The sequence below is a fragment of the Dermacentor silvarum genome, chromosome 7 (genome assembly GCF_013339745.2).
Source record: "Dermacentor silvarum isolate Dsil-2018 chromosome 7, BIME_Dsil_1.4, whole genome shotgun sequence".
In the NCBI taxonomy this organism is placed as follows: Eukaryota; Metazoa; Arthropoda; class Arachnida; order Ixodida; family Ixodidae; genus Dermacentor; species Dermacentor silvarum.
In genome coordinates, this window is record NC_051160.1 from 156,744,209 (window position 1) to 156,770,385 (window position 26,177).

At 45.6% G+C, this 26,177-nt stretch overlaps 1 protein-coding gene and 1 long non-coding RNA gene across 9 annotated transcripts in view; both read right to left on the reverse strand.

Annotated features, from left to right (window-relative positions):
* Positions 1-319: 319 nt before the first annotated feature.
* LOC125947029 (uncharacterized) lies at positions 320-7,809 on the reverse strand. Its single transcript, XR_007468082.1, has 2 exons — positions 6,770-7,809; positions 320-3,736 (listed from the first exon to the last, which is right to left on the reverse strand). It is a non-coding gene; the product is annotated as an uncharacterized LOC125947029 (long non-coding RNA).
* A 2,145-nt stretch (positions 7,810-9,954) lies between these two features.
* The window catches only part of LOC119459292 (THAP domain-containing protein 10), a 36,656-nt gene continuing 20,433 nt past the window's right edge, over positions 9,955-26,177 (reverse strand). The window contains exons 1-7 of one of the 8 annotated variants that reach the window (XM_049671302.1): positions 21,554-22,351; positions 21,392-21,467; positions 20,818-21,000; positions 19,372-19,503; positions 19,023-19,126; positions 16,479-16,742; positions 9,955-12,476 (exon numbers count right to left, since the gene is read on the reverse strand). In XM_049671302.1, coding sequence (XP_049527259.1) covers positions 12,349-12,476; positions 16,479-16,742; positions 19,023-19,126; positions 19,372-19,412 — 537 coding nt within the window. In that variant the 5' untranslated portion in view covers positions 19,413-19,503; positions 20,818-21,000; positions 21,392-21,467; positions 21,554-22,351 and the 3' untranslated portion in view covers positions 9,955-12,348. Of the gene's footprint in view, positions 12,477-16,478; positions 16,743-19,022; positions 19,127-19,371; positions 19,737-20,497; positions 21,371-21,391; positions 21,468-21,553; positions 22,352-26,177 lie in introns of those variants that run through there. The other 7 variants (XM_049671304.1, XM_049671305.1, XM_049671306.1 and 4 more) reach the window with 7 other exon arrangements.

Genomic DNA, 26,177 nt, shown 5'->3' on the forward strand with positions numbered 1-26,177 from the left:
TCATTTTCTCTTATCTAGTGGAAGAAATCCTGTGATTATCCCACCCAGAAATAGTAGTGGCTGTTGGCATGTGTCATTGGGAGATGAGCCGATTTGCAAATGCTTGCCGATTCATTCATTTTCATTTCTTTAGCAGGTACAGATACATTGCATAGCGGCAGTTTGTGCGGCAGATATGGGTCTGGCTCGGCCGGAACAATTGAAAGGTGCTGCCAAGCAGCCGTAGTTAGCGAAATAAGGAATGCCTTTCCTTCAGCTCGCTATGCTGGATTTAAGTATCCTGAGTAGTGAAATGACTGCCGTCAAGCAAATAAAGGTCATAACAAAACTAGTGCTTTATTCCATATTTATATGCACAACAATCAACAACAACTCAGTTTGCAAACTAAACCAAAAAAAAAACAAGGTAACCAAAAGAAGCGCTTGAGAAAGGTGTAGGAACCGTAACCATTTGGGCAAGTTGTTTACACATTTTACACCAAATGTTGCAAAGGCGGTTGGAATATTGACCATGACTAACACATCCATGCTTTCCTATAAGCCACAGGGATAAAGAAAAATGAGGTGTGTTCGAGGTTGACTGCTGTACGACAGACATGCATTTTTTTCAAAAGAAGTCGTCGAATAATCTCGGGCGTTCAGTGACACTGCGGTGATTGAATGCTTTGGGAGGCATCCGTTACAGCAGTTGGAGAACTAGTTGTCACACCCTGCTGTGGTTTGGTACACAGGCAGGATGATAAGGTCTTGAAGGCAGCAATACTTGTAGCCAGGTACGTTGTACACTTCCAGGTTTCTGATAAAACAGTTGCAATTCACCTACACTACGTTGGAAAGATGTTCAAGTTCGGACAGAGTTTATCCCACACACTGCCAAACATAACAAGCAATAATGGGTGATGACAACTTGTTCGCCATTGCTCTTGGTGCATTGCAATTGATTTGCTGCTCACAAATAACAAGAAATAGGTCCCATACGGCACTTCCAAGCATGCCGAACATTGAATGCCCCACTAGACACTACGCCACATGTCAGTATACTGCTTCTACACTCAAGCAACAGTTCCATTTTTCTTCACTACTGGTCCAACTGTGAGGATGCAACACAAGTTTTGGGTAGCCATTATTCCAACACACACCCCAACTGCTTTCAAGGCATATCTGGCAGTTATTTCCACAGAATGCTGACTTTTTGAATCACATAGCAAGAATTTTTCTGGTCACCTTGTAGAACAAAAAAGAGGGCACTGACATAACAGTTGCTTGAAGCTCAAAGCGTGGCGTGAAGTGGAACCAGTCTTCTGATACAAAGTAGCAATAATGGGCATCTCAAACAACACTCTAGCAAAAAGCAGGACTAAATGTAACGCATGTTTTTTACGTAACATATGGCCATGAGTTAGCATAAGAAAAGAAGCAGAAAAGCAACTGAATGAGCCGTTCTTGGGATCTCAATCTTTTTACAGCAACAGGAACATTTTCAGCAAAGTTCTGTAACCATGAATATAAAAATAAACTTATGACAATGATGAAGTCACAGTGACTATTCTTTGGGACCGTCGCCTCAATGATATACTTCATTTCTTTCTCTACAGAAGACAGCAGCAGTGAATACTAGCAGTTATTGTCACATCACAAACTAAAAAAAGCCTGAACATCTCTCGACAGTTGTTTTGGAGCACGACAAGACGTGGCCACACTCAGCCCATTGCATACTACGCATTATCACACTGCTGCTGGTTAGGGTACTGGACCATCTGTTCTACTACCCTGAAATGGCACTCGGAGATTTCCACCTCATCAGACCACTAAACCTACACAAGCACCTTGGTGATAGTATATTCTCGAAAGGTTTTTTTTTTTTGTGTGCCTACATCACTTCATATACCCTAGAAAAAATTGGGAATGAAGCTGATCATGCTAAAAAATAGGCATACTACTCACAATTAATATGTCTGCCTGTAACGTCACAGCAAGGTGATTCACAGAAAAATTTCTAGCAGTCTCTGAGCAGATTGAACATAAAGCACAGCTGTAAAATGATGACTGCACAGGCCTTAACAAGTTATGTTTCATGCAAATACACATTTGTAACAAAAAACTAATTTTGGAGAGTTGTATCGTGATTGTTCTAACAATGCACAATGTGGAGAAAGCAAAGCAAATAGAGGGACAATGCATGTGAGATGTTTCATTCAACACAACCTTGCATGCAGCCTCTGTGGAATCAAACAAAACCTGAGAAAGCAAAATATGGCACAAAAGTCAGAGCACAAACAGATGAGGCACCATTTCTTATGAAAAAAAATGCAGTTGCAACAAAAATGAACCCTTTGGTAGCTAGTCCATTGTCATGGTAGCAACCATAGCATCCTATATTTTCCTATCTCTGTCAATGGCACCAGGATCAAAGTATGACAACCGTTACGCCTAGTTCTCGCATTTGCATCCTAGACCACCTGCTCTGCATGTTGCGCTCGATTCTGTGCGGAAATCCAAGCTTTTTCGTGGCTTGAATAACATTAAGTTACCAGAAAATGGAAATACATAAAGATCCACATAAATAGAAAAAAAATTCCTTTTTGCCCAGTGGCAGTTTGAAAAATAAAATAAATGATAGAGTGGAATGTGCATATCAGAACCTTGCAAAGTGAACACAGGTATGGGCAGGCCATAACTTATCGTCCTGTGGTCGGAGGAATGTGGTCCAGCCAGTTATTTCAGAGAACTGGCTCAATGACGTGCACAACTTCCCATTTACTTTTCTCACCATTTTAGTGGCTGTTTCCGGATACCTGGTCCCAGAAGTAAACCAGTCGAGGGAGAAAATTCTGGCTGTTGTTCTGCAGCCACCTAAATGAGAGCGGCCCTCACACGTTCATGCCGGATATTGACCAAATAAATCTGGTCTGGTTAACTGACCTCAGTCGTGCTTACCACCTTTCTAAAAATAATCATCTCAGCCACTGAACACTCCTACATCTCGCGCTTTCGCAAGGCTAGGCAACATCACTGCTTTCTTGATTAGCCGCCTTATCCAATGGCGCAGCACCTCTTGACATAGCTGTACCACTGCCCTCCATCCTCGGTGCGAGTATGAATGCTTGTTCCTAAGATATCATTATAGGAGTGGAAAAACAACACCACTTACAATGCTACAATAACAGACCAGTGCCATTGTAAGATTGTCAATGGCCATCCATAATTATTCGATTTCTGAAGCTGCCACTACAATACACACGAGTCATTTATAGCCACATTGTGAGCCCATGGACAGAACATGAATAATTAGAGGTGAAGTGACAAAAAAATGCATTTTTAACCATTCAAGCTTTCTCATTCAGGACACCTTGTACTGCCAGAACAACAACATTGAAATTATGCCAGCGGAAAGGAGAAATTTCGTGTAATGCCTCAAGGAAGCAGTAAAAAACTGTGTATTAATGTAACTGTTACAAAAGTGCGAGATACGGAACGGTTTGTTGCTTCAACAACACCAAACAGTTATTGCTCAGCTTCTCCTTCCATGTTCACAAACTGTACAATGCAGGTGACAGATAAAAACGACATGAGGACATAATTCATGATTCCTTTACCCCAAAGGTGCTCAAGCAGTGAGCAATAGGAATCGAATTATATATTGTAACGTAGGCTTAAGACGGAGGCTTGCAAAATAGATGCGTCCCTTTAATGGCGGGCCAGAAGAAGAGCGCGCAGCATACGTACGTCAGTGATGCTACTGCGGACTTATGATTTGGAGCAATTTTTGGAGCATCAGAAATTTCATTTTGGAGCACTTTGGAGCAGGCAATTTGGCATTTTGGAGCAGCTTGGAGCAGCTGATTTTTCACATCCTGAAGTATTTCGAAAAAGCCAGTTGCAATTTACATTCAATTACCTGAATAATTCTTATGTTCTCACGAGAAGCTTTGTAAACATTTCCATCTATTGCAGATCTCGTGGGAAAAAAATGCACTTGTGTGCATGCGACACACACAGACACAAATTGATATCATTTCGTATATTGCTAGTTTTCCCAGATGTCATCGGTAATATCCAGAAACAGAAATGATGGACACATTGGCGGCACGCAGTTATTATAACCACGTCATGCTGCGCTTCAAACAAGCTACTAGCTGCGTTTCCGGAGTAGATAACGTCCGCCGATGAATCGCCAATTAACCTTGAAGTTGCGAGCCTCGGCAGAAACCGCACTTTGCCGTCGAGCCGCCTTGCAAGGCAGACGCCGCGTCGGCGCCATGCGTGGCACTGCTAAAGTCACTGGAACCTGAAACTTTGAAAGTACCGCAACCGCCGGAGCGAGCGCAAGCAACACTGCGCGGAAAAGACGAGCAGCTCTTTCTCGGGTTTTCTAGGCTTGCTACAGTGAAGAACAGCACGATGGCTGCCGCAGTGGGCCCTGTGAAATCCACAAACAAAACCGCATTTCGTTTAGCTAGATTACGATGTAAATTACAAGTACAGTAGCCGACCGATTTTTCGGACTCCAAAAATTCGTACTTGTTCGATATTCCGGACTTCATAGATGTACCGGTAGGATTCCCATAGAGCTAATGCATTTCGCGAGCGATTTTTCGGACGAATCTAGGAGCCAATGTTCGATTTTCCGGACTAAATCGCTCGCTCCGAGCCACGCTACCCGATCTTGGAGGCCGCCATGTTGGATTTTCCGCTGGCATGGCTTCCAGTGCCCCCCTGTACAGCCTTCAAGATCAGTACACGCACGCTATCCTCTCTCTCGTCTCCGAGGCCATGCCCGCTCTTCCTTGGCCGACAAAACGTTCTAAAAAGCTGCACTTGCTTTTTTTTTTTGTTAGGTCCGTACGCTGTGTGCGGGTGAAAGCTTGCGAGGGTCAGCCAGCAACCGCAATTTATTCTCACGCACGCGAGAGAGGAAGGCGCCCGGAGGCGCGCGCGGACTTCGTTCGCTCGCGGGGCACGGGGAGAAGGCGGCGGAGACGGTGGGCAGTTGCATTCTGCTCTCGCGGCTGCCGACGGAGCTGCCGCGCAGGCACCGTATCTTGAAAGCGATCTGCTATGTGGCCGAAGTGTGCGCCCGCGGTCTGCGATGGGTACAAAGGGTGTGCGCCGAGTGCCACTAGCTTCGCATGCGCCGTTTTTTTTTTCTTTTTTTTTCTATGTTCGCTTTGAAGTGAGAGAATAGACAGCGCGAAGGTCAATATACCCGCGGTCATCGAGCGAGATGTGTTCATGTAACCTGTGCGCACGTGACACCGTGCTTATTTAGTTAGTAAGCGCATATTTACAACTTTATACGGCTGATAAAACTAACATCCTTACTTCGTATCGCTGTCTATTAATTGGCTATCGCAATCAATGCTCCGCCTTTTGGGCGAAAGTGCGACATTTTTCTTAAGTCGCTCTAAGCCTCATAATTTTTTTCTATTGGGGGGGGGGGGAGGGGCGAGTTTTTTGGACTGTTCGGTTTTGCGGACTGCTCGATTTTTCAGTCCCCGCGAAGTCCGGAAAATCGGTCGGCTACTGCACTCGGAAAGTGAAGCATTCAACTGTGCGCCACCCGTTCTAAATGCAAAGCTATCCCGATGCTCGTGTGTCACACAAGATATTTTTTTTTCGAATGACTAGGTATCAAGCGCTGCCACAAAATCGTTTATATGCGTGGATATTCTTTCTAACGTGGCTACTGATTTAACCGCGCACGAAATGTTTCATACAGATCTATTTCTACGAAAATAAACGGTCCCTGACTGCACTACAAGAAAAGGGATGCTAAAACAGAATTAACCAGGTCATGTTCGTGTTGTTTTAAACAACACACGAGAAAATCTATATTTTAATTTTCAACATTGACAGGTCGATCGATCTTTATTGCAGTGGTTTTCTCACTACACTTTGTTATTTTTGACACATTCGCCCGTATTCCGTCGCTCTTCGAGCCACATTTTGCTCGGTTCTGCATATTTCTGAGCATCTCCTCGCTTTGTTTACTCAAGGCAAACCGCAGTCTTCAAAGCAAATGCGCGAAGAAGCTTTTCCATCACATTATGGCATTTAGGGAGTTCGATGAAATACCGCAAGGAGCTTCTCAGCTTTGCGATATCAACAAGTTCACCAAGTGGGAGTGAACTTGTCGCTCTTTATCCGGTGCAGCCAGAGATAGCAGGGCGTTTGCTGTCGCTCTTTCCGCTTAACTGGTATCGCGAAAAGCGCTTTCCCGGACTCCCGGCGGTTGCTGCACCCGAACGTGCAGCACCCGGGCATTTCCTTTCGTTTTGTTTTAAGTCTACGAAAGTTACATATACACTAAATTATACAAAATGCAAAATCTGACCTCGTTGATGACTCGTACGCGCGGCGTGTGCGAGCGATGTCTGTCTGCTTATCTCCTCCGGCGCGGCTTAGATGCGCCATCTATAGTGGAAAGTGATCACCTGATGGCAACTGACCAATCGGCGGCGCGGCGGCTAAGAGAAAAGGGCTGCGGTACTTTCCAGGTTCCAGTGACCTTAATTGGGACGTACGTGCTAGAGCTTTCTTGTCTCCTGTTTGCAGCTAAGGTTGCAACTAAGGCTCGCCCTATCGTCATGTTGAACGTTTGAATTCCCCGGTGGTGCAATTGGCGATAGACGTCGTCAAAGCCGAGACTGTTTGGTGCAGTTAGGCGCAATTTTCGTCGATTGTATCAGGATGGCGCAGTAAATCCCAATTGGCGCACTTTGGCGCAGTTGGCGCAGGAGTGGAATCACTGATACGTGCTTCGTCTTACATGGCGCCAACCTTTGCCCACACCGTTCCGCGGTGCGGAAGCCCCACATCACTGTGTTAATACTTTTGTGTACTGACCTTTGAAATGTTAGTCTGTCTTGATATAAGCATTTGAATGATAATAATGACTTCATTATGGCTGCAATCACGCGCTGCATTAGTCCCTCTTAAACAGCATAGAGGCATTGCGTAATCAAGGAGTACAGGAGGCATACATGAATATCTTAGCAAACATCTACAAGGATTCCACAGCTACCTTGATTCTCCACAAGAAAAGTAGAAAGTTACCTATCAAGAAAGGGGTCCAGGCAAGGAGACACAATCTCTCCAATGCTATTCACTGCATGCTTAGAAGTATTCAAGCTCTTAGACTGGGAAGGCTTAGGAGTGAGGATTAACGGCGAATATCTCAGCAACCTTCGGTTTGCAGATGACATTGTCCTATTCAGCAACAATGGAGACGAATTACAACAAATGATTGAGGACCTTAATCGAGAAAGTGTAAGAATTGGGTTGAAGATGAATATGCAGAAGACAAAGATAATGTTCAATAGCCTGGCAAGGGAACAAGAATTCAAAATCGCCAATCAGCCTCTAGAGTCTGTAAAGGAGTACGTTTATCTAGGTCAATTACTCACAGGGGACCCTGATCACGAGAAAGAAATTTACAGAAGAATAAAATTGGGTTGGAGTGCATACGGCAGGCATTACCAAATCCTGACTGGGAGCTTACCAATGTCGTTGAAAAGAAAAGTGTATAATCATTGCATTCTACCGGTGCTAACATATGGGGCAGAAACTTGGAGGTTAACAAAGAAGCTCGAGAACAAGTTAAGGACCACACAAAGAGCGATGGAACGAAAAATCTTAGGACTAACGTTAAGGGACAGGAAGAGAGCGGTGTGGATCAGAGAACAAACGGGGATAGCCAATATTCTAGTTGAAATTAAGCAGAAGAAATGGAGCTGGGCAGGCCATGTAATGCGTAGGATGGATAACCGGTGGACCATTAGGGTTACAGATTGGATCCAAGAGAAGGGAAGCGCAGTCAAGGTCGGCAGAAAACCAGATGGGATGATCAGGGGCGGATCCAGGTTTTTTCTGAGGGGGGGGGGTCAGCTTCTGTCAATCATCATGATGATGATAGTAGCCTTTCTTATTTACTGAAATTCACCGTTTCTGCTCACGATAAACCCGCGTTTTGTACGTCTAGAGCAACACCTGTAGCCCACCGTGGTGGCTCAGTCAGCTCAGGCGTTGCGCTGCCGAGCACGAGATCGGGGGATCGAATGCCAGCCGCGGCGGCCGCATTTCGATGGAAGTGAAATACAAAAAGGCCCGTGTGCTTGCGTTGTAGTGCACGTTAAAGAACCCCAGGTGGTCAAAATTATTCCGGAGCCTTCCACTACGGTGTGCCTCATAATCAGAACTGGTTTTAGCACGTAAAACCCCAAAAAGAGGACGAAGACCTGTAGCTAAGCCAGATATTGGTTTCTCCGAGCTTATAGGAAAAGGACGTTACCCAATACAGCCATGTGCTTGGCGGCTGTGTCTCATAATACAGGGTGTTCAAAGGTAAGCTTTACGCTTTTCTTAAAATTAGGCACGGGGAGGCATGCTAAAACCACTTTTGCAAATAAGTTATGTAGCCAGGGGGGCACAAAGTGAGATGATAATAATCACTGTGAGCAGCCCCATTAACTAAAATTTAACAATTATTTTTTGTTAACTGCAATAAGTGGGTATGTTTGCATTGAAAACTTAGAGGCAGTCGTGTTTCTTACTGCAGTCAATAAAAAGTTAATTATTCAATTTTAGTCAATTCGGCTGCTGACAGCGATAATTATCATCTCACTTTGTGTCCCCCTGGCCACATAACTTATTTGCGCAGGTGGTCTCCACGTGCCTCCCAGTGCCTAATCTTAAGAAAACCATGATGCTTAATTTTGAACACCCGGTATATATCTGGCCTGTATTGTTTCTTAAAATAAAATTTGGGATGATCTGTTGCAGGTTCGTTATACATGCGTAAGCACGGGTCCGTCTTTGGAGTTCTGTTGGGACACCTTGTGTTCCTTAAGGAGATTCTTGGTGTTCGGCTGAGACACCTTCGTTTGCTTTGGAGCTCCAACGCGGCAACCACTACGCTGGTTGTTTACGATATGCGAATCACCGCGTATGAAGACTCACGATGCCACCTACAAGAAGAACGATGTGGTGTAGTAGCCGAGAGCGCGAGCCAGCGTCCATGTTTTGTTTCCCACTCGAAGCCATCCTTTTACACAAGGCGCTCATCTGCTCCCGTTTCTCTAACCACGCGACGCCATCCTTGGCCCGCGCTGGCGTTGACCGCGGACGTCACGCTCCCTCACTTCGCAGCCCCTGCTCGAGACTTCGCCCCGCTCCGCGAGAACGCCCACTCAGATAAAGAGATCCAGAGGCTTTGACCCTACTATGCTTAATGCACAGCAATAAAACTGCGAAGTTACAATGAAAAGCTTGTTGCGTACGAACAGTACTGTGCTCGTACTGGATATTGTCAACGTGTAACTGCGATCACAATGAGTGCTACAGTTAAAAAAAGTTGCCCATGCGTAGTTCTTAGTTTAGCTGTAAGTTGTTATTATTTATACAAGGTTTGTCCGAAAAGTAATGTCGCTGAGTCGATTAAAAAGAAATTTTTGATCAGATCGGTACAACACAATAAAATGTTTCAAAATAGGCTCCTCCTGCGTCGTTACACTGCTTCTAGCGAGATTTCCACCCATCGAAGGCGTCACGGTAGGCCTCCTTAGGGATGTCCTTTAGAGCCTTGGTGCAAGCCTCTTCGACTTTGCCAACGGTTGCGAAATGATGTCCTTTCATGTGAATTTTGAAGCGCAGAAAGAAGCCTGGGAGAGCCACGTCAGGACTGTAGGGCGGCTGGGGAACAGCTGGCATCTTTCAATCGGCCAGAAAGCGGGTCACGAGGAAGGCAGTGCAGGCTGCATGGTGCGTTGAAGTTTCCAATCGCCCCCGATATCAGGCCGGGTGCGATGAATCCTTCGTTTGAGTAGAATTTGGCGTTCACGGTTGTGCCATGGGGTATAAACTCATGGTGGACAAGGCCATTAATGTGAAAGAACACAATCAGCATGGTCTTGACCTTTGACTTGCTAATTCTGGCCTTCTTGGGGCGAGGGGACGCCGAGCTGTGCCACTTGGCACTTTGCCTTTTTGTTTCGGGGTCGTATTAAAACACCCAAGTCTTGTCACCTGTGATGGCATTGTCCAAAACATGGGGGTCACTTTCGCACAAGTCCCAAACCTCCTGGCACGTTTCAACTCGGCTCGATTGTTGGCCGTTCATTAGCATTTTGCGCAAGATCTTCGCGCACACTTTTCGCATCTGATAATTATTCGTCAAAATCTTGTGAACGGTACTTCTTGGAATGTTTACTGTCTGTGCCACTAAACGGACACTCAATTGAGGGTCTGAGTACAAAATATCTCTCGCGAGCATCACATTTTCGTCGGTACACTGGTCGTTGATGGTGGTACAGCACGGGCTTCATCGCTGACCTCTTCACAACCTTCTAAAAAAATCTTGTGATTCAGGTAAACTTGACGTTCTGACAAACAATTATCACCAAAAGCTGTCTTTATCAGAAGAAATGTTTCCACTGCAGACTTGCCGAGTTTCACACAAAACTCCATGGCAATCCTTCGTTCAAACGAGCGCTGCATTACGGCTTGCACGGTAAATGAAAATGAGTTGACGAAAAACCTTTTCCTTACTCTCCAGATGGTCTGCGACCATCTGGAGCGACAGCGCGTGCGTAAGCTAACTTCCCCCTCCACCAGTCCCAACTGGTCTTAGTGCGCTGCGACGTATAGTCGCTTCACAATATAATCACTGACATTACTTTTCGGACAAACCCTGTATATGAACACTTCAGCAAGTGATCTCTTTTATTAAGCAGGTTGGTCGCGGAACCGATGACAGCTAATGAGGCAACCGATGACACCCCAAGGGGCACCTAAGTTGATCAGGCGCGAAGGCGCTCGCGCGGACATCGGCGTGCTTGGCAAAAGGGACGTCCCCTCGTTCATTCGACGCCACCGACGGGACGAGTAAGGCACCGCTGGCGCCAGGAGGTCCAAGGTGTTCATGAGAAAAAATAACTACGGCAACTTCGCGACACCACACCCCGACAGAATTCAACTAAGCTTGTGAGCGAGCTAGCTTTACTTCTACATGGCTGATATCACTGGTACTCGCGAAAAATACTTCTGAAGAATGCTGGTGGTCATATTTTTTTGTGACAGGGCCATCCCCTTATCAGAGAGGGGGCGATACAGAAATCTGAGGAGGGGGGAGGGTCAGGACATCCGGACATCCCCCCTGGACCCGCGCCTGGGGATGATGAAGTTAGGAAATTTGCAGGCACAAGTTGGAATATGCTAGCGCAAGACAGGGGTAATTGGAGATCGCAGGGAGAGGCCTTCGTCCTGCAGTGGACATAAAATATAGGCTGATGATGATGAAACAGCTTGATACATAGACCACACCCCTAGTGATATGCAAGGAATAAATATCTCCCATGCAGGTTTTTCTGAAACTTCACATTTAACACGTTGTGGAATGTGTGTTAAAAACATAGCTCTCTCTTAGATCATTTTGTTCCCCTGTAAGTGCTGGTTTGTCACGTTTTCCCTCTACATATTGGTTCTTCTGTGTGCGCTCCTTCCCTTCACCTGCCCATTGCATCGTCCTTCAATTTCCACAATACTGTATGCTGCTAGAATGCGCTAATAATGTTTACCACAGGTTCTCTAACAGTTGGTGTCATCATCCTGCTCCAGATTCGGGCAAAATGTTTGGAATACACGGAAACTAGCACATGCTCATAGACACGCGGTGGAAACCATTCCGGAATGCAAGCACTTTTGGCGAGGTGCGACGTGGTCAGGAATGTTAAATGGCAGTGCTGGAGTGAATGACTGGGCATAGAAAAATACAGGGGGCTATGTACCACCACACAAAATATGAAAACATAAGCAAACATTTTGATGACAACATTCTATACCTTACGCTAACATTACCGTTGTACTGTATAGACTCGTGTAAGGGGCGCACCTTTGTTTCATAATTTTGACAAGGTGCGGCCCTTGCACAGGACCGAACCTTGCACACCACGAATCTTGTGCACTCCCTGGCTCTCGACATCTAGTAGTGGCATGCGGAAGTACGCAGCATCGGGGCACCAAACACCATTGCTTCTCCGTTGGATTTCCCCCCATATTATGGCCTGCAAAGTTGGAGCTGCAGCCCTTACACGAGTATGTAGGTAAGCTACCTAGCAATGCCTCTCGCATGCAGTGGTTGAAATTAATCCAGGACCCCTGTACCTCAAACCCAAGAGTCATGCTGAGACATTTAACGTTACATAGACAACTTGTGGGAAGTTGCTGACAATGATCGCCTGCTCCACGAAAGATGTGCAAGTGCGTAATCAAACTATGCACTGTCATCACTGGTGCCTTCTATGTGCCCAGGTCGGTCTTCACAGGACGCAAACCTTGAAAGGTGACCCCGCACTAGCACAGCCTTGTCCACTGGTCCAAAAGAGCTTGTAAGTAGCGGTGGTGTAGGCAAAGTTGTGATGTGCGAAGTACAGAAACTGCCACAACCTCGTCCACGATTTCAAGTAGAAGCCCAACATTACCTGCACCAGATGCATGCAAAGAAGCAAAGAAAAAAACACGTCAAACTTATTCAAAAACAACATATGAGTGTCTCTCCTACAGTCTCTGCTTTCTTCTAAGTGCCAAAATCAGCAGTGCAGGTATTTTGTTCAATGTACCAAAAATATACTACTACACTCCATGTCAACTTTTTTGTCAATATTTGTTATTTGTACACCTGTGGGCACCACACCTAGCGCCATTTTTCGCCATAGCCAGTAACCATGTTCGAAAAGGAGAGAGAGAATGAACTTTAATGAAAAGGATGGCTCAGTGGCCTAAGCAGGGGTAAGGGTCAATGGCGGGGTTCACAAGGAAAGAAAAAAAATAAACTACACATTCATAACCTGCCGGTCAAGCCAGCCTCACGCACAAACTCCCAAAGGAGTTGATAGTTTGTCGGGCATCGGCCTGAGGGGGTGGCGTGGTCCATGCCTCCAGTGAGGTAATGCCGTGTCCCTTGTGTTTGTCTCTTACTGTCGCGAGACCGGGACAGTCCCACAATAGATGCCTGACTGTCGGTCGAGCACCGATGTCGCACGTACTGCACGTCACTGGTGTTGACATCACGTTCGCCTCCGTCTATTCCTCCACCTCATTGTGCAAACGCTGCCTCTGATGACCTCGTGTTTTCCTTGAAGTGGCGCACGCGCGCCACTTAGCCAGGACGTCTTCGGTGAGTGCTGCGCCCGTTCTGGCCTTATGCACCAGGACTTGCGTGCCCCGAGGAAGCCCCTTGGGCAAAGGGTGGGCATTGTGCGGTACCTTCGCCTTCAGCTCCCCTTTGGCTTGCACTTTATGTCGCTCGCACTCCTCCTCCGGATCCAGACGCACAGGAATGAGAGGGACTGGGCCCAGGGGAGATGAGCGGGAAAATAACAGCTTGCTCACTGCACTGTGGGCCGCACCGTTGCCGATGCTGCCCGAGTGCCCCGGCACCCAGTCCACTCGCACACCCATGCCGTAGTCCCGACGAAGAGATGCGCATGCGACCTTAATATCATGCGCCCACGTGCCTACTCTGGGTGTCCCCGTGAGCGCCTTTAGGGCGTCTAAAGAGTCGGTGAATATTGTGAACTCTTTGCCACTGTGGTCTTCCGTAATTTTTCCTGCCTTTTCCTTCAGCTTCTCTATAGCAAATAGGATAGTCTGCAGTTCAAGTGGTCGTTTCTTGCTGGTGTTGGTAAATCCGAACATCTTGCTGCTCACCACTAACGACTGCCAGCACGACTCTGGATGTAGTAGGATCCCAGGCCATATCTGTGAAAATGGCATATTCTTTCAAGTCAGCCCGTTCTGCAAGTTTGGATCGATAAGTGCCATGGTACTCTTTCGCTGCCGCCGTGTGACAGGCTTCGTGACTCGAACCTGCACGTCATCCCAAGGAGCAACAGCTGGAAGCACTTCCTACCTTGTTTGACAAGCATTCTCCATCTAACTCTAAGAGCTGCTATCCAGAGCGTGTGTAACGTCGACGGCGGTCATGTCCCTCCTTGCGTTCTAAGATAATGTCCCTGAGTGGAGGAAGTCCCGTGTACCGGTGCAGGTCTTCACTCGCGCGTGGCGGGGAAGACCCGTGATCACTCTAAGACACTCCCGGTGTATCCTTTTGAGCTTGTTGTATTGTGCTTTGGTGAGGTCAAAGCATACCGCACTGTAACAAGCCCTCGACGTAAGCACTGCCGACGTCAAAGTCCGAGCGGTATTCGTGCCAGCTCCTCCGCGCTTCTGCGATATGCGTTTCATCAAGTGCAGAAGTTTCTTCCACGTAGGTTCTAGTTCTTTCAGCCAGGTAGCTGCCCCTCCGTCCTCGTGAATTGGAATGCCGAGTATTTTGACGTGGCATTGCAAAGGAAATAATTTATTTTAGAAATCTCATCCAAAGGGTAACAATGTACATTTTGAAAATTTTTAATTTCCACGTAGTTTTAATCACGTCCCTTTCATTAGTTTTCTCATTCCAGCGTGCTTTGCACATGCCGTTTGTTCCAGCTGCACATGTGACGACCAAGTTTCACGCAGTTGAGCATGCACAGGAGGATGGGAACTGGGCAGCAAGCAGGTAGCGGTGACATGAGCAGAAAAATTATCCCAGAGTGATGTAAAGCTCCAAGACTGCTCCGCTCAATGAGCCTCACAAAAAAGGGTAACTGCGGTCATGTGGGCCAGAGTTCGAGGAATGGCTGCATACTGCAGCTGCCGCTAGCATGTATTTTTATCTCACATTTTTAAAGGTCCTCTCAGCACGTTTTGCAGTGCTTACTGAACGAATGTGTGTCTTTTATTACACTAGTGCGTGTATGTTTGACTTTCTTTTTGCAAAGCTGTCATTCAGAAAAGGATGGAACTTTTACTCAGGTGTAACAGAAGATACGGTATGCGAGAGCCTCTGCTGGTGTCAACCTGTGCAGCCATTTTTGTTCCTTCTGGTATAGTGTTGGAAGCAGCTTATACATGCCACAACTGCTTCAACACTATTAGTGCATGCTGTATGATTTTTCTCAGAATCTTTGACCCATGCACCTGCAGCAAATGTGGGCGACATATGCCGTTTCAATTGTAGACATTCAAGTTTTGCCTTCCCTGTGCAGTTATGTACGGACCAAAAGTTGCTTGTTCTTTGAATGGGCATGCCACTGGCTTGCCTTTTCTTGCTTTCGGGTGCTTCACTGCCCACTGCCACTTTCCCACAGTAGTTCAGCGTTGCACCCTGTCTGAATTTTCATTGTAGTGCAGCGCAGCCAGTTTTGACCCGTGTAAAGAGATGTAGATTGGGAGTGCATACCACTACCTAAACAACTGCTAAAGAGGACATACTTGGCTTCCAGTTTTGCAAGAAGCACGCATACATGCATGCTGCAAGGAAAGCACACATTTTTACACAAAGTAGATGAAACACTTTGCAGAGCTCGCAACCATGTGCTTCAGCCCGGCTCATTTATCATCTAAATTCCAGCCCATTTTTTCTTTTGTCTGTTGTGTAACTGCAGTCCAACACCATCAATTTATTGAGGCTCTTAGCATTGGTTCATCTGTTTTTGGAGCCACACATGATAACTCAGTACTTGCTCTTCTGCCTTGTTACTGCTGTAAAACAACATCCCTACTTCTTTACCACATACATGACTGTTCCTACAGATATGCATATGAAAGTGTTGTTCCAGTATTTATTTAAATTGTAAGTCCTTTACTCTTAAAGCGAAAGGTATAAGGACGCTGTAGAGCAAAAGTGTTATCGGCACAGTAGCAAATGCACAGTACGAAATACTTGGTCGCATTAACCAGCTTGTGGTCACATGGAGTTGCACTGACTTCACATGCAACTCCACCAACTTTCATGGCTGAAAATGTTACAATGCGAAATCTCATGTATATTGCCCGCTTTGACTTTGGTAAACAGGCACTGATACCTTTATGCGTGGACACAAAATCTTCATTTGTACATCAATGCTGGTACACTGAACACATTAGTCTTGCCCTTTATGACATTTAGCACATGATTACACCAATGTACTGTTGAGAAGTATGTGAAAAAATTGATATACTTTCATATCTTGCCAGCCACCCATGAAAAGATAATGTGAAGCTCTTTAGAGCAAACTGGCTGAGGAAAGAATGGAACGATCCCAAACTTGACATTTGGCATGATGGTGACACCTGCTTGATGTCTACAAGCAGAAGATTATTTTCCACTATGTTGCGCAGTTTGTCAAACGCGTCAGTACCTGGTCGCATGAAATTCAAGGATAAAGCATAAATGCGAGAAGAAACATTTTGAAGGGTTACAACAATAAATATTGAAGAGTAGAGCAACGAGCAGGCGTACACTCCTCTTGTTTGAAATACATCAGCCAAACACTATCATCATCTTCAAGTTTCAAAGTGTCATTAGTGATTGCCAAGGGTTATTCTTCCAGCATAAGATTACTAAAACATATCCCTGTGAATCAAATGGAAAGTTACTGGGCTTGATGGAAAAGTACCTGGAAAAATCCACTTTCTAGGCAAGAGGTCCCCATGCTCGCAGTTGGCATATTCCTCACTGTGGTCATAGTGCTTCTTCTGGATGTGGTTGAGGAGTGACACCCAGATGGCTACCGCGAGCTCGTCCCTTCTTTCAGCAGTTGTCACTCTTGCTGCAGCTGTCCTCACCGAAAAGTAGAAGTGGTTAATGATGCAGGTCGCCCACTTTTCAATCACACCGCAGCCCCATGGCCGGGAGACAGCCTGCACCTTCTTTTTCAGCCCTAGACAAAACAAAATCGGGAACATAGGCAACTATTCTCAACTGCTCTGTTAAAAAGCAATTGGCACACCTGCATCACCAAAACAGCCATCAACCAATTGAGAACTAGTCTTCTATGATTATGAGGATACTGCTTTGATTTATACAGTCAAACCTCAATATATCGAACACGGATATATAGAATTATTGCGTATATCAAACACTTTCTATATCACCAGGAAAATCATCTGCATTTTTAATTTTTGAACGGTGGGGCATGGTGGTGTCTATGAACAAGACGACGATTTGACACAGAGAGCATGCGGCTGGTTCGGGCAGCCATCCTGTGTCGAGAAATAGTCAAGCGAAGGTGTATTTACATGCATTTACAAATTGCTGCAACGCTGGATACACAAGATGACTGCCCGAACCAGCCACGCACTTTCCTTACCAAATAGTCTTTGTTCATGGACACACTATGCCCCACTGCTGCGTAACAATACCGTATTTACACGATTGTAGGTCGACCCATTTTTTCAAGTTTGGCAATCCAATGTTGGGGGGTCGACTTAGAATCGAAACCGAACCATGTACCGCTAGTAAAGGCAAGAAAAACGAGAAATCAGGGGTGCTACGGCGTGGTTACAACTTTGCACCTACGTTTTTATGGTTACGGTAGAAGCGTAGCGTAATAATTTACTGTATTGCATACATTTTGATTGCGCGCACCACGAGCGCACGGCTCCTGTGGGAGCATCGATCATGGAAGAGCCGCCGTTTAGGGGGTATTGGTAGATGGCGGAAGAGCCGCCGTTTAGGGGGTATTGGTAGCTGGCGGAAGAGCCGCCGTTTGGGGGGTATTGGTAGCTGGCGGAAGAGCCGTCGTTTGGGGGGTATTGGTAGCTGGCGGAAGAGCCGTCATTTGGGGGGTATTAGTAGTTGGCGGAAGAGCTTTTCTTTGAGATACGATTGTTTTCGACGGCCGCGCGCATCTGTCACTTCTGCTGTTGTGCTGAATTGTCGCGCCTGTCATGAGTGCCAAGAACTTTCGGCGCTTGTTCTCAGCAGCGTTCAAACGGGCTGCTATCCTCCATGTTGAGGAAACTAACAACTGCGCAGCGGGACGCAAGTCTGGAGTCAGTAGCGGCGTTTCATGAATACGACAGAAGCGTATCGTATCAGCTTTCAAGCGTATCGTATCTCATGTAAACGAGGTAAATTGAACGTGTGGTGCGGCAGTGGAGGCTTCAGCGCGAGAAAATTTGGCCTCTCTGGCTACTGTGTGTGGGTGGGTCCTCTCTGCGTGGGGGGCTGTACCGTGCGATGTCGTGGTGCGGTCGTTCGCGAAGTGTGGACTCGCTTTTGATGACGACGTGCTGTGGGACCGCAGCAGCTATGACGGCAGCAGTACCAGTGAGGTCAACCCTAGTGACGATGAGTGGTCTTAGCAACCCCATCAATAAATTTCCCTTGTGTGAAATGCACTCGCGTGGTTTTTCTCTCCCCCCCCCATTTTTTTTTTTTGAGACATGCAATTTTGGGGGGGTCGACCTACATTCGAGTCGACTTACAATCGTGTAAATACGGTATATAAACGAGAGAAGAAGGGGGAACCGAGGGGCTCGATCCTGTTAACCATACCCACATAAAGCCAAGGAAAGCCTCGGGGAAATTAGGTGTGGTTCAAATTAGAATGTAGAAAATAATGAAGAAAAAGGAAATGAAAGTGAACGAAAAGATAACTTGTCGCCAGTGGGAGCCGAACCCGCAACCTCCGCATTGCGCTGTGCGCTGCACTACCAATTGTGCTACAGGGACGGCCATCAACAAAGGAACTTAGCAGGAACAGGACGACTAAGCTCCCTAGGATCATTTCTGGAAAAATTAATTTACAATGCTAGGATGGACTTTTTCCAGCAGCAGTTCAGAGCAATGGTAGCTTGTCTCGACACAGGAGATAGGTGCGAGTCATCTGCGGTCACACCCTTAATCTATTCAATGACCACAGGATGCTAGCGACATAAACCACATCTTTTCACATGATGCCGGTGCATGTGGGGACACCATGCGCATCAACGAGGGTGTACGAGATGATAGTACTGCACCCAATTATTCACCTGCAGCCCATCACGTCATTCATACAGAACACGTCATTCATGGCAGAAGAAATGCAGCAAACACTTCCTCTTTATGGCAGGCAAAATGTTGGAGAAGGCATGGCACACCCTTGTACATCACTTAAAAAAGGTCCATTCCAGAAAAACGTGCTGTCGACTTTGAATTACAAAAATGATTTCCATACCTGTAGTGATGACTACAGGGAGGTGGCATTTCCTGCAAGACTTCACAACTTGCTGAAGGTTTTCCTCGAACACAATTTTTCGAGGACATGGTTCCACGGGAGCACTGTAAAGTGAATTTATGGTCGATTTCGCACAATTGCTTTGTTTCCACGCAGCATCCTTTACACTTTCCCTTCAGATGGCAGGGCTTTAAAGAGGCATTACTTCAAATTTAACTAAATTACCTTTTTAATGTGAATATCTCAAGAAACCTTTTATGCTTCAAGTAGCTTTACTGACCAACAAACTTGCATACCTGTAAGCCATGCATAGGAAAAAAGTTAGATTTGAGCCATGAAGTACACTTACGGTCCCGAGTCCTCCAAAGATGGCTCAAACGTAGTGTCCATAGTGTCATCCTGGTGGCTTAGGTGTTGAGCACCTCGGCTGTTAGGTCCTCCGAGTGCACAATGTCCGTAAAATCGTACTCAGTCTGACATTCTGCGACGGAAGGTTAGAGGGTGCTATAGATGTGCACATATTGAGGCTGAAGCTAAAGAGTCAAAAGCATAAGAACACAACAGCTCCGCAAAAAGCATGTATTCAGCAACAGGTATAGTTGTGGCATTCCTTCTTCAGCCCTTGCCTATAAAAAAAGTAAATTTTATGAGCGAGTACACAACCAAAAAATCCACCTACATTAGGTGCGTTGTTTGAGAGCATTGCCGTTGAATACAGTACTGTCTGTGGGCACATTAAAAAACAAAATACTACTATGGGAGTCGTCAGTTCACAGATTGGCCAAATAATCGACTAAATCACTCTCAGACCAAAAGCTACCCGCAAACAAGTTCTCCACATAAACTGATACTTCCCTTGAATGCATTAGGGAATTAAAGTGGACACAAGACATACACATCTGCCGTCACAAGTTTAAAGGCGACGCATTTGAAAGTGCTCAATTTCATTATATATGATGCATACAGCATTTAAATGTGTAACTTCGCACAAAGTAATATGAACAATCAAATCAAAGCTGCATAGTGATATAGAGATGCTGAAAAGATGGTGACAAAATTAAGTTTTTCAGGTAACATTGTCCTCCATAAACATTTCATGGCAGGTGTATGACCTCTCTCCACATTCCACATTATGTGTGCCCACCTGCTTTAGAACACAGCCCCTTATCAAAAGATCAAATTCAAGTCCTATGCAAAGAAGCTAGTATTTTAGTCCCAGCTTCTAACACCTTCAAACAACGCACCTCCCTGCTGCCTTAGCTCAGTGCCATAATATAAAAGTTATTTTTTCTTAAGTCTTCGGTTATGACATGCAAAGCAATGAGGTGGCCTATCAGGTGGCATGCATATTTTTCAAGAAACCCTATGCTGGTTTGGTTTGATATATGGGTTGAATGTCCCAAAGTGATTTGAGCTATGAGGGACACCATAGTGGAGGGCTTCGAATAATTTCGATCACCGCGAGTTCTTGAATGTGCACTGACATCGCACAGCTCTCCGACATTTTGCCTCCTTTGAACTGCTGCAGCTGCGGCCGGGATCGAACCCACCTCTTTTGGGTCATCATCCAAGCACCGTAACCACTGAGCCAACAGGGTAGGGTGGCAGAAGCCCGATGCTGACAGGCACCTATGGCTGTTACTCACATGATACACTTAATAACGCTAAGCTGCACCAAAATATGCTCATTCCCTATATGCAAACTCAGCAATGCTCACTACTGGCATATATGTACATACATGCTCTTCACATATTTTCAGTAAACGCCAGATATGTTCGCTCGTTCCATACGCACCCACAGTCCGGTTGGCACCTTGTCTTTGCACACCAATGCTTCTCATTTTTGGACATATTCTTGCTTGTGTCGCCTTCAGTGACACTTGCACAGTGCACTGAATCTGGAAGTCGCATGTATTGCACCCAATCCCTGCTGTGGCTCCGCATGGTGGTGATAACGTGTTGGAGTGATGACCAAGTGCTGGATCAATAGGAGATTATCAGAGAGGTCAGTCTTGGAGGCAAGTTTAATCAATCACTTGTGCACTCAGAGGTCATAGCCGTATGTGGCACGGTTGCCCCTATCATGTTAGTGATTGGTACATCAGGTGCACTGCTCATCGAATTTCACGAGTACACATAGATAATTCCAAATACATTTTCCCTCAAATCGCACATTTACCATTAGAACATGCCAAGGAATTTTAAGATTAATGACACAGTACTATATGTGGCCTATTCTACGTGGGTTTATCGGTAAGCGTAGTTATCAGCCAACGGCAGTCTCTATTACATTAAATTTCATTTTTCGGCACTTGGCACATAGCAGTGCGATTGAGGCTTACAACGAAACAAATGTGAAAATAAAATACCTGTGCTCGAAGATGTCTCTTTCATGGCCGTCTTCTCGCAGAGATCAACACCATCGCTGCCAACTTCAGCTACGCACTGCGCAAACCATCGAATACGCCAGCATTACCGCCACTGTCAGCAAACATGCCTGCAGCTCATACACTCGGACGTATACTACAAACCTGACGCTTCGGCGAAGTTGCTCCGCTTTCAGACGGTAGGAGACTTCGTGCAGCAGCGGGATACACCGTCGGCACGGCACCGGATACTAACCAACGCTTCTTCGCAATGCCGAAGCTGACCGCATACTTGGACTCGTACGCGTCCGAGCTGAAGTGGAGCGAACAAAGCATGCTCGACTTCCCCGGCGTCCAAAAGTGCCGCCCGGTAGCCCGGACAAACTCTATCCAGGCGTTTCTTTGTGCCTCGTCTCGGGGGAACTTATGGAAACTCACAGGGTCTCCGAATTTGCTGGGGCAGAAGTCCAACACACAATAGGACACAGGCCTGTCGCGGCGCGAGCAACCATCCGGATGCATTAAACACTCGAGCAAGCTCACACGCTGAATGTCGCCTTCGCAGCTTCGCGTGACGATGCGAAGCACTTTGCAAAGTACAAGCAAGCTTGGCTAGTTCAGCGTATGGGTGGGTGTTCTGTGGTTCAGCAACACGTTGAGAAATACTGGTAGAGTGTACTAGACAATGGTCGAGTGGGCCGAACGGCGCTCTGCCGCTGAGGCGCCGCGTGTGGAAAAATAGTGCGAGGGCGCTGCGAGCGAACTGGATTGGGGCGGAGACGCGCTCCGCGGCATATTCAACGTACTTTCGCTGCGGGCACCGAGGCCAATTGCGCATAGTACGCTCTTAAAATAGCGCTTTATTTCAACTGCAAATTTACGTTTACGCCATTTTACCAAACATATATATTTGAGGCATAGATTATACAACGCGACGTCTTCAATTTTGCTGTCGTTGTCAAGCGCGTCGTCTGCTAGCGAGCGCGCGTTCGCTACGCGGACGCTGGCGGACGCCCAGATTTTCTCGCAGAACCTCTGTGCAGTACATTTTTTTAAATGGTTTAGTTGCTTCGGTGCGCCCATGACTCTTGACGGCCGGTGCCAAATATAGTTTTAGCCAGGTAAACTGCAGTTTTTACCGCTGTCTTCTAAAAGTAAATAGTATATCCGCACCATGAAACGTACGTAAGAAAACTTTATTATTGATATCGTGTCATTTTACACGCGCTTCTTCTTGGTGGACATTGATCAGGGACAATGATCGAAGAAAACAATGTTAGAGTGAAATAAATCAGGTTTATTAACTGTGTGGCGCCAAGAATGCCAATGTATTTCTAGGTAATTAAATCAAAGGGTACATATATAGACATGTATATTTACGATATATATATATATATAAAAGGGAAAAAATAACAAATATTATAAATGCAATAATTTAAAAAGTGAGAACTCCCGACCGGAATAAGCGCACGTGTTTCCAGTAACAAACACACTTATTAGTGAATAGTGTAAATAAAACTCTCATTCGCAGCAATAATATTCATAGCAGGCAAACCATCTTATATATATATATATATATATATATATATATATATATATATATAACTGAAGTGCTGCGTTCAGTTATCCGGTGCACTATCATAACAACCATAATGAAACAAAGGAACGGCATGTCTCAAATACACGCAGAGATATGTGCAGATCTGTTGCGTTCGTTGAAGAAGTACGTACCACATGGGGCACCCAGTTTTAATGGGTTGCAAATATGGTGAGACTGTCAAAAAAAGTTTTCCTTGTCGGAATCAAGTTAGCAGATTTACAGGCTGCCCCAAAACGGGGTGTTTATATTGAATGAGAGCTAGGAACTTGTTAAGCAGCACTTATTAACACCCGTCCGTTAATTCTCTCAAGAACTGCGCCTCTACGCAACAGCCACGACTCTCCGGCAGCAAAATCATTCGGAATAACAGTCCTCACTTGCATGCAGTCATTTCAATAGTGCTGTTATGCGTTACATTCGAACGGAAATTACTATTCGGCGGCGTACAGTATATCAATGACACTTGCACACACACACACACACACACACACACACACACATTATATATATATATATATATATATATATATATATATATATATATATATATATATATATATATATATAACTGAACGCAGCCGTTTATAATATACAACCTGCAGAGTTGAGCGGTCATACATTTGGGAACGGCATTACATTTATGCATGAAATATAGGATAAGCGTAACACGTTTTTCTCGGAAATAAGACTCGTAAATAATTTATGTTGTTTACACCCCCAGAAATAAGCCGAAGAATGCAGTCACCTGCTTTTTTCTTTCTTTTTTTTTTAATATAAGCAAATTCTTCGATTTTACGTGGCAAAACCACGATATGATTATGAGGCACCCGGTTTAGTTTTTGCCACCTGGGGTTCTTTAACGTGCACCTAAATAAAAGTGCACGAGTCTCTTTCCATTAGGTTCCCATCGAATTCCGCGACCTGGATTGAACCCGCGAGCTCCAGTTTAGCAGCGCAACGCCGTATCCACGATATAGGCACTAATGATCTACCGCGCAGGCTTTCTTTCTTTTTTCTTTTTCTTTTTTGAAGTATCGACTGGAAAAAAATTCCATGTACGGGCTTACGGCCAAAGGTTAGTATATAGAATGGCTAACTAAAACCGTTTTCGGCACTCGAGGTCCGACTGCAATAAATAACCCCGTACGTACCAATCACTCCGCATTCTATTTACTCCGCTTTTTTTCTTTCTTTTTTTTTTTTTTTTTTTGAAGTATTGACAGGGAAACAATTTCCGCGTACGGCTTATATGGTCAAAGATGAGCATACAGAATGACTAACAAAAACTGTTTTCGGCGCTCGAGGTCCTACCGCTATAAATGACCCCGTACCTATTACTCCGCACTCTGTTACGCGAGGAAGGCGGAAACTTGAATGGAATGTTGCACTGCAGTTTACTCTTTTTTTTTTTATTTATAACATTGCTTCCCGTAAATCTGAATACAAGGCGCCGGATGGGGCAGATATGTTTTACTTGTTTGAAGCGGCAAGGAGGAAGGTTACATACATGTGTTTCTCCGTCTGCGTTTCACGAGACATACTGATGGAAAACTATATGCGCAACTCGCGTTGCTCCGGCGACAGACACACCAGTGTGAAGCAGAATGCCTTCGCACGTTCGCGGCGCACGGTGCGAACTCTGCCACTGGCATTTCTGCAGCTGTGCACGTCGGAGCTCGACTGATTGCCGTAGCCACTAAGGAGCCGTCCCAGAATGCTCGAACCTTCGCCGAAGGATGGATGGATGGATGGATGAGGCTGAACCCTTTAAATCGGGCGGTGGCATACGCCACCTAGCCATGGCTATTAACATAATTTGTACTTTGTGGTGGGTGAAATTTCACCCCTGCCTTAATTTTATCCACCAATCAGATAACCTCTGTTTGGTTATTTCTACCCGCTTAAAGTCTATTTTGCCTTCACTGTCCCTAAACCCCAATGCTTTGAAAAAATCAGCCCCGTTGCCTTGCACTGTAGGGTTAAGCCCCTTACAGAAAAGTATGAGGTGTTCAGCCGTTTCCTCTTCTTCTCCACACGCACAGCACAACGTGTCTATATCTTCGTACTTGACTCGGTACATCTTAGTCCGCAATACTCCCGTCCTGGCTTCAAACAACAAAGAGCTTCCCCTAGAATTATCGTAGATATTTTCTTTGGCAATTTCTTGCTTGAAAGTTCGGTATGTGCCCAGTGCTGATTTCGTCTGCATCCCTGTTTTCCACAGACCCCTCTCTGTTTCCTTAACCTTTTTCTTAATTAACCGCTGTTTCCTGGTTTGCACCCCTCCTGCAGTCCAAATATTTGATTGACAGTTTTCTGGTCAGCTTCCTCCATTTTGTATCAACATTCCTCATGTACAAATAACTGAAAACTCTCCTTGCCCACCGCTTTTCTGCCATCTCTCTCAATCGCTCCTCAAATTCTATCTTGCTGCTGGCTTCCCTGCCCTCGAATGACGTCCGTCCCATGTCACCCTGTACCCCCTGATTTGGTGTATTTCCGTGTGCTCCCAGAGCCAGTCTACCTACCCCTCGCTGCTTAACTTCCAACCTTGCTCGAACCTCTGATCTCATGCACAGGACCGCATTGCCGAAAGTCAAACTAGGGACCATCACCCCTTTCCAAATCCCTCTCACCACTTCGTACCTATTGTAATTCCACAGTGCCCTATTTTTCATCACAGCTGCATTTCTGCTACCTTTAGCCGTCACATATTTTTCATGTTCCGTTAGGTACTCAGCCCCATTGTTTATCCACACTCCAAGATATTTGTACTTATCCACCACCTCCAGCGTAACCTCCTGTATCCTATGCTCGCTGCCCTGATTATCATTAAAAGTCATGACTGCCGATTTTTCTTTACTAAACTTCAAACCTAAGCTATCTCCCTCTTTACCACAGATGTCCATTAATCTCTGCAAGTCCGCCTTGCTGTCAGCCATAAGTACAATGTCATCTGCATACATCAGTCCTGGTAATGACTGTTTAATCCATTCTCCCTGCTTGAAATAGGAAAGGTTGAAGCCAAGTCCGCTCCTCTCAAATTTTTTCTCTAATCCTTGTAAATACAGCATGAACAACAGAGGTGACAGAGGGCACCCCTGCCTAAGCCCCTGCTGTATCTCTATAGGCCCAGATACCTTGTTTTCCCATTTTATAAGCACCCTGTTACTTTTATAGATATCTTTT